This window comes from Ovis aries, chromosome 11, assembly GCF_016772045.2.
Source record: "Ovis aries strain OAR_USU_Benz2616 breed Rambouillet chromosome 11, ARS-UI_Ramb_v3.0, whole genome shotgun sequence".
NCBI classification, from domain to species: domain Eukaryota; kingdom Metazoa; phylum Chordata; class Mammalia; order Artiodactyla; family Bovidae; genus Ovis; species Ovis aries.
The window spans coordinates 7,011,891-7,026,041 of record NC_056064.1 but is presented as its reverse complement, the minus strand read 5'-3'; the positions used below and the strand labels follow the sequence as shown (position 1 = coordinate 7,026,041).

The following is a 14,151-nucleotide window of genomic DNA, read 5'->3' as shown; positions in this document are numbered from 1 at the left end:
CATTGCAAAAATCGAACTTCCTTGACAGATGATACTGGGCGAGAGAATTTCCTGGTGAGTGTTTTCCCCTGCCTGGCAGTCACGGTAAATCAATACAAAACTCCTGGTTTAAGCTTGCCTAATTCTCCAACATAATATTCGAAAATTTTTCTGGAGAAGAAGGAATTATTTCTCTCTGGCAGATGGAAATACTGTATATTGCTTGGCATACCTTATCGAAAGGGCTAAGCAGTCAATGAAGGCTCACTTCTTACTTGGCTTGAATTTGAAAGACCTGCTCTTACTCTGTTATGACCCTCTCCCAACACCTCCCCAGGAGTGTCCATAGAAGAAAGAGGATATCGAAGAGCAGTGTCATCTGTTTGATTTGAAAAAGAAGGTAAACTTTTATTTAAAGACAGAATTAGGGAGAGAAAGTAATGGTTTGCTTAGAAAGATGACAATTTACATAGGGAAAACAGCACGTTTTATCAGGACAACACAACAGCCTTCTTAGGTTGTCAGGAAAGCCGACCACAAACATGCCAGAAAAGTTGAATTTGTGTGTGTGTATATTTAAAAGAATTCTGTAAAACAACGTAAGACAAATACATAGTCCAAAGCAGTGTATTTTCTGTTCTTGGGAATTCAAGAGGACCTTTGTGCAAGTTCCTGGGATTGAAGTAATCTGTTTGTAGTATGCTCAAACACAGAAGAAATCTCAAATCTCAGCCAGAAGGAGTAGCGGTAAGGGAAGAGCTCTGTGGGTGTATTAATAAAGGCATAGAGAGGTAGAGATAGGGCAGCGCATGCAGAAATGCACTGAAGACATTTAAACATGCACGCAGTGGAGGAGGGCTAAGGTCAAGATGCCTGAGCTCCTGGGTGCAGTCTGATGAGAATATTTGCCGTGGTAGTTTGCTGCTGTATTTTCAATACTTGACACCAACCAACAGACAGTACAAGAGAAATTACTCAACTGCTATTGATCGATAGAGGGCCAACAGGTCAGAGTTTTCCAATAATTGTCAAGACAATGCCCTACATAGTAACTCTTTCAAAGTTTCAGTGAGATTTTAAAAGCTCAGACTGAAAAATCTTTGTCTTCATAGAGACTTGGGAAAAACAGGTAAGCCAAGTACTGACAATTCTATTAGTTTATTAATTGACATTTTTCCACACTGTAGACAAGGGTTTGGAAATTATCCTTTAAACAACAAAAGATCTTATAAAGAATCAACAATATTTTTGACTTCTTCCTCCTTGAACTAGGTTTCAACAACATCAAATTAGATATAAAGTATATTAGTATTATTTAATGCTTATGAAATTAAGTCATTCCCTCTGACGGGTAAGATTTCTTCTGTTGACAATTTTTCTTTCAGATACAATTAGGCAGGTAGGAAATTATCAAAAATACTTGCCATTAGAAAAATTATCTTAAGTCTTATTAAGCCCTGACCTCATATAAATTGGTAGGCTCAAGAGGCATGCATTTCACCAGTGTTGGTTTTGACTGAGGGTACTGGCCAGTTACAATATCTATTTAAAATGCTCAAATAGTCTGCAAAAGTACATACTACAAAATATTATTGTTTCAAGATTGGAGGTCACATTTAACACACCGTACATGATGATTCTTCTGTACATTTACAGAGGTTTAAAGCACACAAAATTGTGCAGATAACATACCGAAGTCTAAACGTTTACATAGACTCAGTTGCATACGTAGCAAAGAGATACAATAAATTCTGAACAAATAACAACCAATAATCAGCCAAATTACTATGTACACATTAGGCATAAAGCAATTAAACACTGCCTAATAGAATGTCACTTAAATTATTTTTTCTATAAAGCACTCCTACTCTCCCACCCCACCCCCACACTTCTTTAAATTCGTTTTCCATCCAAAACATTAAACTGATGCTGTGATCATATACATAAGAGCTCCCAAACATCAGCTTTGTCACAGGGCAAGAAGCAGTACAGCAACTCAGAGTGACTTAATGTAACAATTTGCTGGTCTTGGTTTTATAAATCAGCTACTGGATGGTGGTAACTGTGAAACCATATTCAGACTTTTATGTCATGGGATGAAGGAAGAGGAGCAGAGTATTAACTAATAGCTTCTTAACATTTGCCACTAAGTTAAATATTGACTTTTCCTAAAATTTAAAAAAAAAATGTATATATCTAGAGAGTAAAGTCCGTAGGATAATATTGAAAACAACAACAAATCCCCTTCCTTTATCCAAAGAGAATATTGTCACAGTCTACTTATATGATTATCAAACAAAACCAACTCTCCTGTTGAATGATCAATTTACAAATTCATTAATAATGGAAATGGAAGAAATAATTAAGAAAACAAAACAAATATAAGTACTGTGTGCAGATGTGGTGGAAAAACCAGAGACCTGAAATATGGCAAAATCAGAGCTTCATAAACAGTCAATGGATTTTTCTAAAAATACTTTTTGCTAATGGCAAAGTTCAACACCTCAGAAAAGCTCTGAATTAAGATCTTAGAATAAGTTTCCAAGCTGTACACATAGTTTCAAATACACTACCCTTGTTGTTTGTAAGGCCGCATTGAAGTTTAGCTTAACAGTCATAAGCCATGTGTTTGAACATCTTATGAGAGGAGACCGGCAAAGAAACAAGTTTTTGCCTTGTTCACCCTACTACCTGTGAAGAGGTATCATTGCTTTCCAAATAGCTCCTTTAAAAATTTCCTTAAAGGTATGACCAGAAAAAAGTTCCGATTTGCTTAATTGAATCATCTGGAAAAATATTTAGACTTTATAAAGTGACAATGTAGCACTTTCAATTCTCTGAGAGTGCTCTCTTGCTCATCTATAACTACCCTCTCTAATTGGTATGTTATAGTCCAATAAATAAATATACCAAGAGATGCACATTGTCTGCGGGAGCTCTGCTACATGCAAAGTCGAGCGAGCTGCAGAATAAGGCCATCAACTTTCGAACAAGTATCAGTCTTGAAAAGCCAGTGGATTCTGTGTGCTGTTAACAGAACTAGGGGACTGAAACGCCCTGCAGACCCCCTAACAGCTCGAGCTGACAGTTGTCCAAGAGAAAGGAAGCGCACCTAGGGTGGAGCGTGAAGAACCAGACAGCGCCAAGGAGGTGGGGTTATCTTGCACGCCTACTTGTCTAAAACCGTGTTCGAGGGAAGAGCTCAGTGTTCACCAGGGCGTACATTCGTGTGGCAGGAGAACAATGGATGAGGCCAGTCCTCTTTCCCGCTTGTCTGGCGTGATCTGCTGGCAAGGATGGAGTAGGTGTTTGCCAGGTGGCTCCAGGACAAGGTCTTTTTAGGGGAATACAACAAGGCTTCAGTCAGTGCTTTTCATAAAGTGCTTTGAGATCCTTTAGGAATGGGGGCTGGAGGAATATTATTACTAACTGGCTTCAACTTTCAAACCACATGGAACCATTTTCTCCAGTACAGTTATTGCTTTGAACGTTAGTGAATGTTCTTAAAATGGAATGGTTCTTATCTTAAATAATCACTTCTTAAAACACCCACTCCCCAGACTGGATGTTTTTGATGACTGTCTCCCAGGTATCTTCACCAAGAAAAATGCTCTGATAACCTTGTAAGTGATCACTGAGCATGATCTGCATTTTCGATGAATTGCATTTTCCAGGCTATCTTCTTTTATGAATAGATAGCAAGAGTGAAACCAAAGATGTCTAGCCCAACATACACGGTGTGGGCCTGGTTGAGGCGACAGGCTCCCGCTTCTCCTAAGACATGGATAAGGTAATGGATGATGATGACGGCCACACTCAAAGCAAAATGTGAGCTCCTTGTGGCCTGGGAATCTGTTTCATACTTGATTACTTAATTTCTGTGGGACTTAGAATAGAGTCCCAGGGAAGACTTTGAGCGGTGATTTTTGAGGGTTTCATAAAGGTGAAAATTAAGCATGGGGGAAGCACTGTGGAAAAGAAGATCTGAATCAGGGAAGTTTCCTCCAGAGGCTCCCCAGTTGGACTTAAAAAGTCTATCACATCCGAAACAAACAAAACTAAATAAAGCTGATAAGACAGGGCAAAAGAAACAAACAAAACATCCTTAAACTTTGTCAAGACTCTAAAATGAGAAGACTGGACAGCTGGATAAAGGACTATGATCTGGAAAACACAATTATTCCTCACAAGAAGGTATGAATTGAAACTAGGCTCACAAGGAGTTGTAAAGTAGAGGTGTGGGTGGAGGGAAGCTCCGTGAACAAATAGTGGATTATTGAGGATATAATGTCTATTTTTCTAATAGGAATATTGCTAGGAAAATGCATTTTCAAGTTGATTGAGTACGCCCACTGAAATCTAACATTCATTTATTCACTTCACGGGCATGCTTCTCTTTTCCTCATAGAAAGTGAAAAAAATCCCCCATGCCCATAATATAAATTAGTGGGTTTGAATTTAATGCCATTTTACTTAATGAGTCATTCTGTGGCCCAATGTTACCAAAATGTGCTGACTGAATGAGGGGTCAGAGGGATGGGTCAGTCTTTGCTTTGCTTGCCTGGCAAATGCCTCCTATCTAGTTCAGTCACAAACTTCTTTCCATGCCTCCGGAAAGGTCATGATCAGGGAATCCTTGACAATTTCAGCATCTCATCTCACATACTTATTCAATGTACGTAATGTTTTATACTAGAGATAAGTAGAAATTGAGTGCAGACAATTCTGTGTTATTTTTGTTTTTAAACTGGAGTCATATGGTAAGCAATTTTAAATGCATTTCTCCTGATTAGGTTTTAACTTAATTATAATTAATTAATTAGCTTAGATATCTATTGTATGAAATTTGCATTTTCTAGCAACCAGGAGCTCTGTGATATTGGAAATTTGTTAGAAAAGGTGGAGAAAAAGAGTTGAATTTGGAATTAGAAGTAAATGATCTGTAAACTAAGTAAGTAGAATACAGACAATCCAAAGCTGATTAGGTATGTACCAATTACCAATGGGACAGTCTGCCCTAAAGGAAATGGTTCTGGGTTCTGACCCTAACTCTTAAGACAAAACTAGCTCTGTGACCTTGAATAAGTCACTTAATCTCTCTGGGCCTTAACTGCCTCATCTGTAAATGCCAGGACTTCGACTAATTTTATGGTCTATTCTAGTTCTAGAATAGAATTCAATCGGAACAGAATAAAATTGCATTTTAAAATCCTTCCAGGCTTGGGAAAGGAGTTGCAGTGATTCTGATCGACATTCTTTGGGGGTGGGGAGTGGTTCATTGAGTAGAAAATCTCTTAAAACAAAGACTGAGCTCTGGGCTTTAGTTTTCTAATGACCACAAGCCACAGACCAAATCTGTACCTATATACCAGGATAATTACTTACGTTTAAATCAAATGTTTTAAAAATGGAAGGAATCAGAATAACATTGTGAACGGGTGACCTCGTATGACTTACCATGAGAAGGAATAGCAGGACTGTGGGGACAGGGGTAGGACCGTAAAGAGCAATATTTAACCAAAATGCCTGTGAAGCAGAAAAGGACCATCAGTGGACTGAATGGATCTTGGGTCCAGGAAAGAAGACTCATGCCTGTTTTGAATGCCCAATGTAACTGCTCTTTGATTTGGGTTTCTCCTTTGTGAGAAAGGCAGGTGGGAGTCCTTGAGACCAAAGCAAGGTTTTTGGGTGTCTTTGGGCATAGCCATGGAGCCACCGACAAGGCCTTTTAAGATTTTTCCCGAGGCCAGTGGGGCAGCTGATCTAGGAGCAAAACTGACTGAGGATTGAAGAAGGGAATGCAGACTGTCTGAAACTCTGGACAGTCTGTCCGATGACCTGTGTGGGGGTGAGGAGATGTGCCTGAGTCACTGAGAAAATTCCATCCCTGCCTGGCCACGTCTGAAGGGCACTTTCTTGTCCAATTACAGATCTATCACCTAAGAACCTGCAACAGATCCATTATCATTCTCAGTCACAGCCCCCACGGCTTTGCTTATTTTAGGACTGGAAAGGAAATACAATTTTGCACGTCTCCATCTCCCTCCCCTTGTCTTGTCTCCAATCCAGACTTCCACTTAACTCAGCCATCTCCTTGCACCCAGGAATAATTCATGGCCCATTTTCATGCTTGAATGGGATCTGAGTGGACAGAATGGGCTGCTTCCTGGCCTATTCTGTCTTTGCAAGAGAGAGTTAGAAGAGATGCCTCCTCTACTTTCATTTCTGGAGGTTTCCACACAGCACTAAATTGAAGAAAAGGCCTACCCAAGGCCTAATAATCAGATCAGTGCTGATGGGCAGATTGGATTTGGTGAGCTGCTGAGAAACATGCACTTTGGAACAACTTGGTTTATCTGACAGGGAACCCAGGACAAGGCCACTGACCCTATTCCCTAGAGACACAACTTGGGCTTCTTTCTACAAACTCTTCTAAAGGTTTGGAATGGAGGGAAAAACAATGCTAATCTTATTTTCATCTGTAAAACTCCTTCCTATCAATCACAAATGCTTGAAAGAGACTAAACTCAGGAGTCAGATTACAGAGCCAGCTGCAGAGCTGAGGGTGGCTCTTGGGTTATCCTACTTCAGCCAAGCCCTTCATGGATCACAGCCTTGTCATGGTGAAGGGGCTTTCATAACTCAATGAAGCTATGAGCTGAGCCATACTGTGCAGTGCCACCCAAGACAGATGGGTTATAGTGGAGAGTTCTGACAATCTGTGGTTCACTGGAGGAGTGGCAACCTATTCCACTATTCTTGCTGAGACACCCCCCCATGAACAGAACTAAAAGATATGGCACCAGAAGATAAGCACCCCCCCCCCAAAGCAGGTGGCCAATATGCAACTGGGGAGGAGCAGAGGGCAATTACTAATAGCTTCAGAAAAAATGAAGTGGCTGGGGCAAAGCAGACATGATGCTCAGTGTGGGTGTGTCTGGTTGTGAAGGTAAAGTCCAATGCTATAAAGAACGATAAGGCATAGGAACCAGGAATGTTTGGGGCCATGAATAAATTGGAAACAGTCAAGCATGAGATGACAAGAGTGAACACTGGCATCTTAGGAAAGAGTCAACTAAAATGGAGAGGAATAGGAAAATTTAATTCAGATGACCATCATATCTACTACTGTGGGTAAGAACCCCTTAGAAAAAAAAATGGAGTAGCCTTCCTAGTCAACAAGAGTCTGAAATCCAGTGTTTGGGTGCAGCCGCAAAAATGACAGAATGATCTCAGTACATTTCCAAGGCAAACCATGCAACATCACAGTAATCCAAGTTTATGTCTCAACCACTGAGGCCAAAGAAGCTGAAGTTGACTGATTCTATGAAGACCTACAACACCTTCCAGAAATAACACCAGAAAAGATGTCCTTTTCATCATAGTGGACTGGAATGCAAAAGTAGGAAATCAAGATTCCTGGAATAACAGGCAAGTTTGGCCTTGGAATGCAAAATGAAGCAGGGCAAAGGCTAACACAGTTTGGTCAAGAGAACATGGTTTGTTTGTTCAGAGCAAACACCTGTTTCCAGCAACCCAAGGGATGACTCTACCTGGACATCAATAGATGATCAAAACTGAAATCAGATAGATTATGGTCTTTGTATCCAAAGATTGAGAAGCTGTATAGTTAGCAAAAACAAGTCCTGGAGCTGACTGTGGTTCAGATCACAAGTGCCTTATTGCAAAATGCAGGCTTAAATTGAAGAAAGTAGGGAAAACCACTAGACCATTCAGGCGTGTGTGTTAGTTGCTCAGTCGTGTCTGACTCTGTGTGACTCCATGAACTGTAGCCTGCCATGCTCCCCTGTCCACGGGATTCTCAAGGCAAGAATACTGGAGTGGGTTGCCATGCCAGACAACCAATTCCAGACCCAGGGATTGAGCCTGGGTGTCCTGAACTGCAAGTGGATTTTTACCATCTGAGCCACCTTGGAAGACCATTCATGTATGACCTAAATCAAATCCCTTATACAGTGGAGGTGATGAATAGATTCAAGTGATTAGATCTGGTCGACAGAGTGCCTGAAGAACTGTGGATGGAGGTTTGTAACATTGTGCAGGAGCAAGTGACAAAATCATCCCTAAAAAAGAAAAGCAGGAAGGTAAAGTGGCTATCTGAGGAGGCTTTACAAACAGCAGAAGAAAGAAGAGAAATAAAAGGCAAGGGAGAAAGGGAAAGATATACCCAACTGAATGCAGAGTTCCAGAAAATAGTAAGGAAAGATAAGGAGGCATTCTTAAAAGAGCAACACAAATAAATAGAGGAAAACAACAGAATGAGAAAGACTAGAGATCTCTTCAAGAAAACTGGAGACATCAAGGGAACATTTCACACAAAGATGGGCAAAATAAAGGACAGAAATGGGAAGGGCCTAACAGAAACAGAAGAGATTAAGAAGAGGTGACAAGAATACATAGAAATATACAGAAAAGGTCTTAATGACCCAGAGAACCACAATGCTGTGGTTACACACCTAGAGCCAGACATCCTGTAGTGTGGAATTAAGTAGGCCTTTGGAAGCATTACTACAAATAAAACTAGTGGAGCTGATGAACTATTTAAAATCTTAATCTAGCTGAACTACTTAAAATTCTAAAAGATGATGCTGTTAAAGTGCTGCACTCAATATGCTAGCAAATTTGGAAAACTGAGCAGTGGTCACAGGACTGGAAAAGGTCAGTTTTCATTCTAATCCAAAAGGACAATGACAAAGAACATTCAAACTAGTGTACAACTGGGCTCATTTCACATGCTAGCAAGGTAATGCTCAAAATCTTTCAAGCTAGGCTTCGGCAGTATGCGAACCGGGAACTTCCAGATGTACAAGCTGGATTTAGAAAAGGCAGAGGAACCAGAGATCAAATTGCCAACATCTGCTGGATCACAGAAAAAGCAACGGAGTTCCAGAAAAACATCTAATTCTGCTTCATTGACTATGCTAAAGCTTTTGGCTATGAGGATCACGGTAAGTTGTGGAAAATTCTTAAAGAGATAGGAATATCAGACCACCTTACCTATTTCCTCAGAAACTTGTATGTCGGTCAAGAAGCAACAGAACCAGACATGGAACAACTGTCAAGTTCAAATTTGTGAAAGATGTACAAGGTTGTATATTGTCACCCTGCTTATCTAATGTCTACGCAGAGTATATTATGGGAAATGCCGGGCTGGGTGAATCACAAGGTGGAATCAGGATTGCCAAGAGAAGTATCAATAACCTCAGATATGCAGATGATACTACTCTAAAAGCAGAAAGTGAAGAGTCTCTTGATGAAGCTGAAAGATGAGATTGAAAAAGCTGGCTTGAAACTCAACATTTAATAAACTAAGATCATGGTATCTGGTCCTATCACTTCATGACAAATACAAGGGGAAAAAGTTGAAGCCCTGACAGATTTCATTTTCTTGGGCTCTAAAATCACTGTGGATGGTGACTGTAGCCATGAAATTAAAAGATGCTTGCTCCTTTGAAGGAAAGCTATGACAAACCCAGATAGGGTATTAAAAAGCAGAGAGATCTCTTTGGAGAAAAAGGTTCATATAGTCAAAGGTATGGTTTTTCTCGTAGTCATGTACAGATATGAGAGTTGGACCATAAAGAAGGTAGAGCTCTGAAGAATAGATGCTTTTGAATTGAAAGGCTGGACAGGACTCTTGAGAGTCCCTTGGACATCAAGGAGATCCAAACAGTCGATCCTAAAGTAAATCAACCCTGAATATTCAGTGGAAGGACTGATGCTGAAGTTGAAGCTCCAATACTTTGGTCACCTGGTGCAAAAAGTGGATTCACTGGAAAAGACCCTGGTGCTGGGAAAGACTGAAGGCAAAAGGAAAAGAGGGCAGCAGAGGATGAAATGGTTAGATAGGACTGCCAACTCAATGGACATGACTTTGAACAAACTCCAGGAGAAGGTAGAGTCAGAGGAGCATGGCCTGCTGCAGTCCATGGCATCACAAAAAGCTGGACACGTCGCAGAAACTGAACAAGAAACCTCTGCCACAGGTGCGACCATCAGGATGGTATGCTTGAACTCTTGTGTCCAGGACTCCATGTTGACACTAAAGCTCTTTTATGTCCTTTATAGGCTGAACTGGGTATGAGACTGGCCACTCTTGCCTCCACTCCAGCTCTAAAAAAGAGGACCTTGAACCTCTAACCTGTGGATTTTTAACCTTGAAAGCAGTTCAAATTGGGTGAAAACAGGGGTGGAGGAGGGCTGGGGTAGGGTGATGGAAAATGCACGGACTCTCAGCGAAAAGTGGACAGCCAATTGTAGACCTCCCTAAAGCATGCTGCTGAGTATCTCCGACACAGGGGAAGTGGTAGGGTCCTCTGGGCTCAACTCCGGCCCCCCGGCACTGGGCAGGCCCGAGTGGCCTATGACGGCAGGATTTAAGGCGGCCCAGGGTTTGGCGTCCACAAGGGCTGCAGGATAGGCCTCCACGTAGATGCGGTGCACCGCAGGCCTAGGGTCCTGGAGGCTGCTCTTCCGCTCCTCTGGGAGGCTGGCAGCATGGGCCAGAGCCAGGCCCCGTGGCCCCTCGGGGGCAGGTCCTAGTCGCTCGGCTTCCTCAGGCTCCTGGGCCAGGCCACAGGCCCTGGACAGGTGCTGTGTGTACACGCCCTCTGACAGCGACAGCGACTGCGTTTCACCGTGCATGCGCAGCCAGCGGTGATGGCGGCTGAAACCGCCGTAGTGCGGCTGCTTGGCCGACTTCCGTTTTCCCAGGAAGCCCAGCGGCGGCCGTGCTCCTGGCGCCATCTTGGCGTGGTTCTTGGGCGGAAGGCCTGCGAGGGTCAGGTTGTGCAGGAGCTCGGCACATGCGTGATCGGTGTCCTGGCCTGGCCCCGAAGGAGGCTTCATATCGTGCACCTGCAGGACGTCGGGGGCACTGCCGCTCAGTCCGTTCCGGGACTGCTGGGCAATGTCGTGCGATGACAGGTAGACCAGGTCCAGGTCTCGGGGGCTCAGGGCGTCGCTGGAGTCGTAGTCGCTGTCGGTGGGCAGGAAGACTTCTGAGCAGCCTTCTTCGTCAGAGCAAGGCTGTGAATCTGCAAAGCCAGAGACTGCGCTTAGAAAAAAAGAGAAACTCCTAGCGAGGGCTCAAGTACGGGTCCTATGTTTGAGCCCACACCCCCGTGCCTAGAAGGGCTGATGCTTTGTTTAGTGGTCTCCGCTTATTTCTTGATATTTTAGTAAGTTTTGAGCAAGGGGTCCCACATTGTCGTTCTGTGTAGGACTCTATGTTATTTAGTAGATCCCGTTCTTCGCTGAAAGCAAAAGGAGGGAGAGGGAGTCTGACTGGACCAACCAGCCTTGCCGCAGCAGAGCGCAACATGCCCTCCCTTGCCCACACCTAATGTTACTATTCACTTTTCCCTGGACTTGTGGAGAGAGGGTGAAACAGGAAATAAACCAGGATGGCATTCATTTATTCGTTCCCCAATCTTATTTCAGAGGTGACTTCTGCAGTTGATAAAATAGCAGAAACTTAAAAGGGGGAAAGAAGAGGAGGCCCTACGGTGGTGGAAGTCAGGGAAACCTGGATTCAAACCCTGGTTGTCCTCCAGATTGCTCTGTGATCTTGGGAAAGTTACTTAACCTAACCTCTTTGAGCTTCAGTTTTCTTATCTGCAAAATGGGGGTGATAATAGAACTTCTTACTTAAAGTGACTGTAAAAAAATCGTTTATACATATAAATAGTTAACCTTGTTGTCAGTGTTTAAAAAGAAAAAAAAAAAAAAAAATAAGGCCAAAGGAGAAAATAAAACAAGTGAAATCAGAGGCGAAAATCAGCCTCAAAGGGCATGCTACGCTGGTCATAAGTGAACCAGAAGTTTAGTTCTGTAAATACAGTATTTGTAATTTAATGCAGTACAAAATGTTTATATTTTTTTACCAACCAGGTTGTACATTTCTATAGGACAAAAACTGTCTTAAACTCCTTTGAATTTTCCACAGAATTCAGGCCATATTGGGTACTTGGTAAATATAAGCTAATTTGGAAAACATTCAAGTCCTGTTAAAAAGAACAAGAAATCGCTCATTTTCAAATCTGAGCCCGTCCCATTCAAAAATCGCCATAGGATTATTTATTTGGGTGCACTGGGTTTTAGTTGTGGCAGGAGGGATCTTTAGTTGTGGCATGTAAGATCTGGTTCCCTGACCAGGGATCTCACCGAGTCTTAGCCACTAGACCACCAGGGAAATCCCTTCCATGGGATTTTTAAATGGAATTTAATACATGGATTTTTAAATTTATCAGGCAAAGAAAATTTGTGAAAATAACTAAGGTTTTTTTTAAGGTCCAATAGGAAAGAGCCTGATTTATGAGGTGTCAAAACATATTATAGAATTTTGGTAATTAAACCTTCCAATAAAAATTGATGTATAATGGAAAGATGGACCTGTAAAACAGAAATATAAAGTTCAGGAACTGTCTTAATTCAGTGTGATGATTGAACATATGGTAAAGATAACACTTCAAACTAGGGGAGTGAATAGAGTTTTCAGTATATAGTATTGGTGCAAGTGGTTATCCTTTAGTAAAATAATTCGAGAACATCCTCCCTTATCTCACATATAAAAGTAAATTCCATGTTGTTTAAATATAACAAGCAAACTCTACAAGTATTAGAAAACAGTATGTTTGTAATTTTGGGTAGGAAGGTCTTTCTAAGCAAGATAAAACCCCAGAAGTCAGAAAAGAAGTAACTGATAATTTGAATATATGAAAGCTTAATACTTTGAAATGATCACATAAAATAAAGATAAGGGATAGATTCAAAGAAAATAGTGATAATGTGTATGCTGCTACTGCTAAGTCACTTCAGCCATGTCCGACTCTGTGTGACCCCATAGACGGCAGCCCACCAGCCTCCCCCGTCCCTGGGATTCTCCAGGCAAGAACACTGGAGTGGGTTGCCATTTCCTTCTCCAATGTTTGAAAGTGAAATGTCAAAGTGAAGTTGCTCAGTCGTGTCTAACTCTTCACGACCCCATGGACTGCAGCCCACCAGGCTCCTCCACCCATGGGATTTTCCAGGCAAGAGTACTGGAGTGGGGTGCCATTGCCTTCTCCTGATAATATATATAAGAAAAGATTAATTTTACAGGCTACATAAAGATTTCCTGTAAATTAGAAGACAATCCAGATGGGTAGAAGATAACCAACACTTCAAAGAATATTTAATACAAATGGACAATAAGCATAATAAAGCTATTCAACCTAGGTAGACTATAATTACTAATTAGGTAGCAATTTGGGAAATGCAGTTGAAGTAAAAAACAGGGCATTTTTTATTTGCCCATCAGATTTGCTGAAAATAAATAGAATGATCAACTCCTGTGTTGAGAAGAATGATAATCTCTTGTGTTGGTGATGTGTAGGAAGTCAGGGGCCCTCATATAATGGTGGTGGGACTGTAAGCTGGTCTGGCTCTTTGGATAGCAGCTTTGTAGAATAGACTAATAATGTGCATATCATTTGTCCCAGCAAGTCCTTTTTTTAGATATCTATGTTTGAGAAATTGTCACTATGTATACATGGAAGCATTTACAAATTGTTCACTGTAACATGATTTATAATAGTGAAAAACTAGAAATAACCTTGTGGCTGAGGCTACTGTGAAGGAAGACTTAGAGACACAGAAGCATTAAGAAAAGAAAAATAGTTTAAGAAAAGAAAAATACTTTACTTGGCAAAGTTCTGCAAGGGAGTCCAAATTCAGTACTGGCTTGCTGATTAAAAAGTACAACAGGTATTTGAAGTAAAAACCCACAGGGTTATAAGGTTATAGTTCGTCTGTTCATGGTGGAAACTCAGACACGATTATCAGAAGAATATTGCAAGCTTTAGGGGAAAAAAACTGTTTTGTTAATGGAGTGAGTAATTTACACAAATGGGATTAATGTTCCTTCTATTTTAGGGACTAGAACCAGATGTAATATATATTTTTTGGTTGTTTGTTTATTTCAGGGTCAGGGAGTGAAGTGTTTCTTTTCCTTTTTTTCTTTTTCCTGGCTGTAGAAGATGACATTCCTTACTCATTGGCAGGACAAGATTCCAGTTTTGTTCGTTCGCTGCTGGCTGCTACCCAATATCCATTATCCTTTTTTTAGTTACAAAATCTTAAATTTTGTTTGAGACAGCAGTGCATTCATGT

General features: G+C 41.3%; 1 protein-coding gene across 1 annotated transcript in view; it reads right to left on the bottom strand.

Moving 5' to 3' along the window:
* Positions 1-361: 361 nt before the first annotated feature.
* Positions 362-14,151, bottom strand: part of ANKFN1 (ankyrin repeat and fibronectin type III domain containing 1) — a 393,710-nt gene continuing 379,920 nt past the window's right edge. Inside the window, exon 20 of the mRNA XM_060395103.1 lies at positions 362-11,036. Coding sequence (XP_060251086.1) covers positions 10,267-11,036 — 770 coding nt within the window. The 3' untranslated portion in view covers positions 362-10,266. The remainder of the gene's footprint in view (positions 11,037-14,151) is intronic.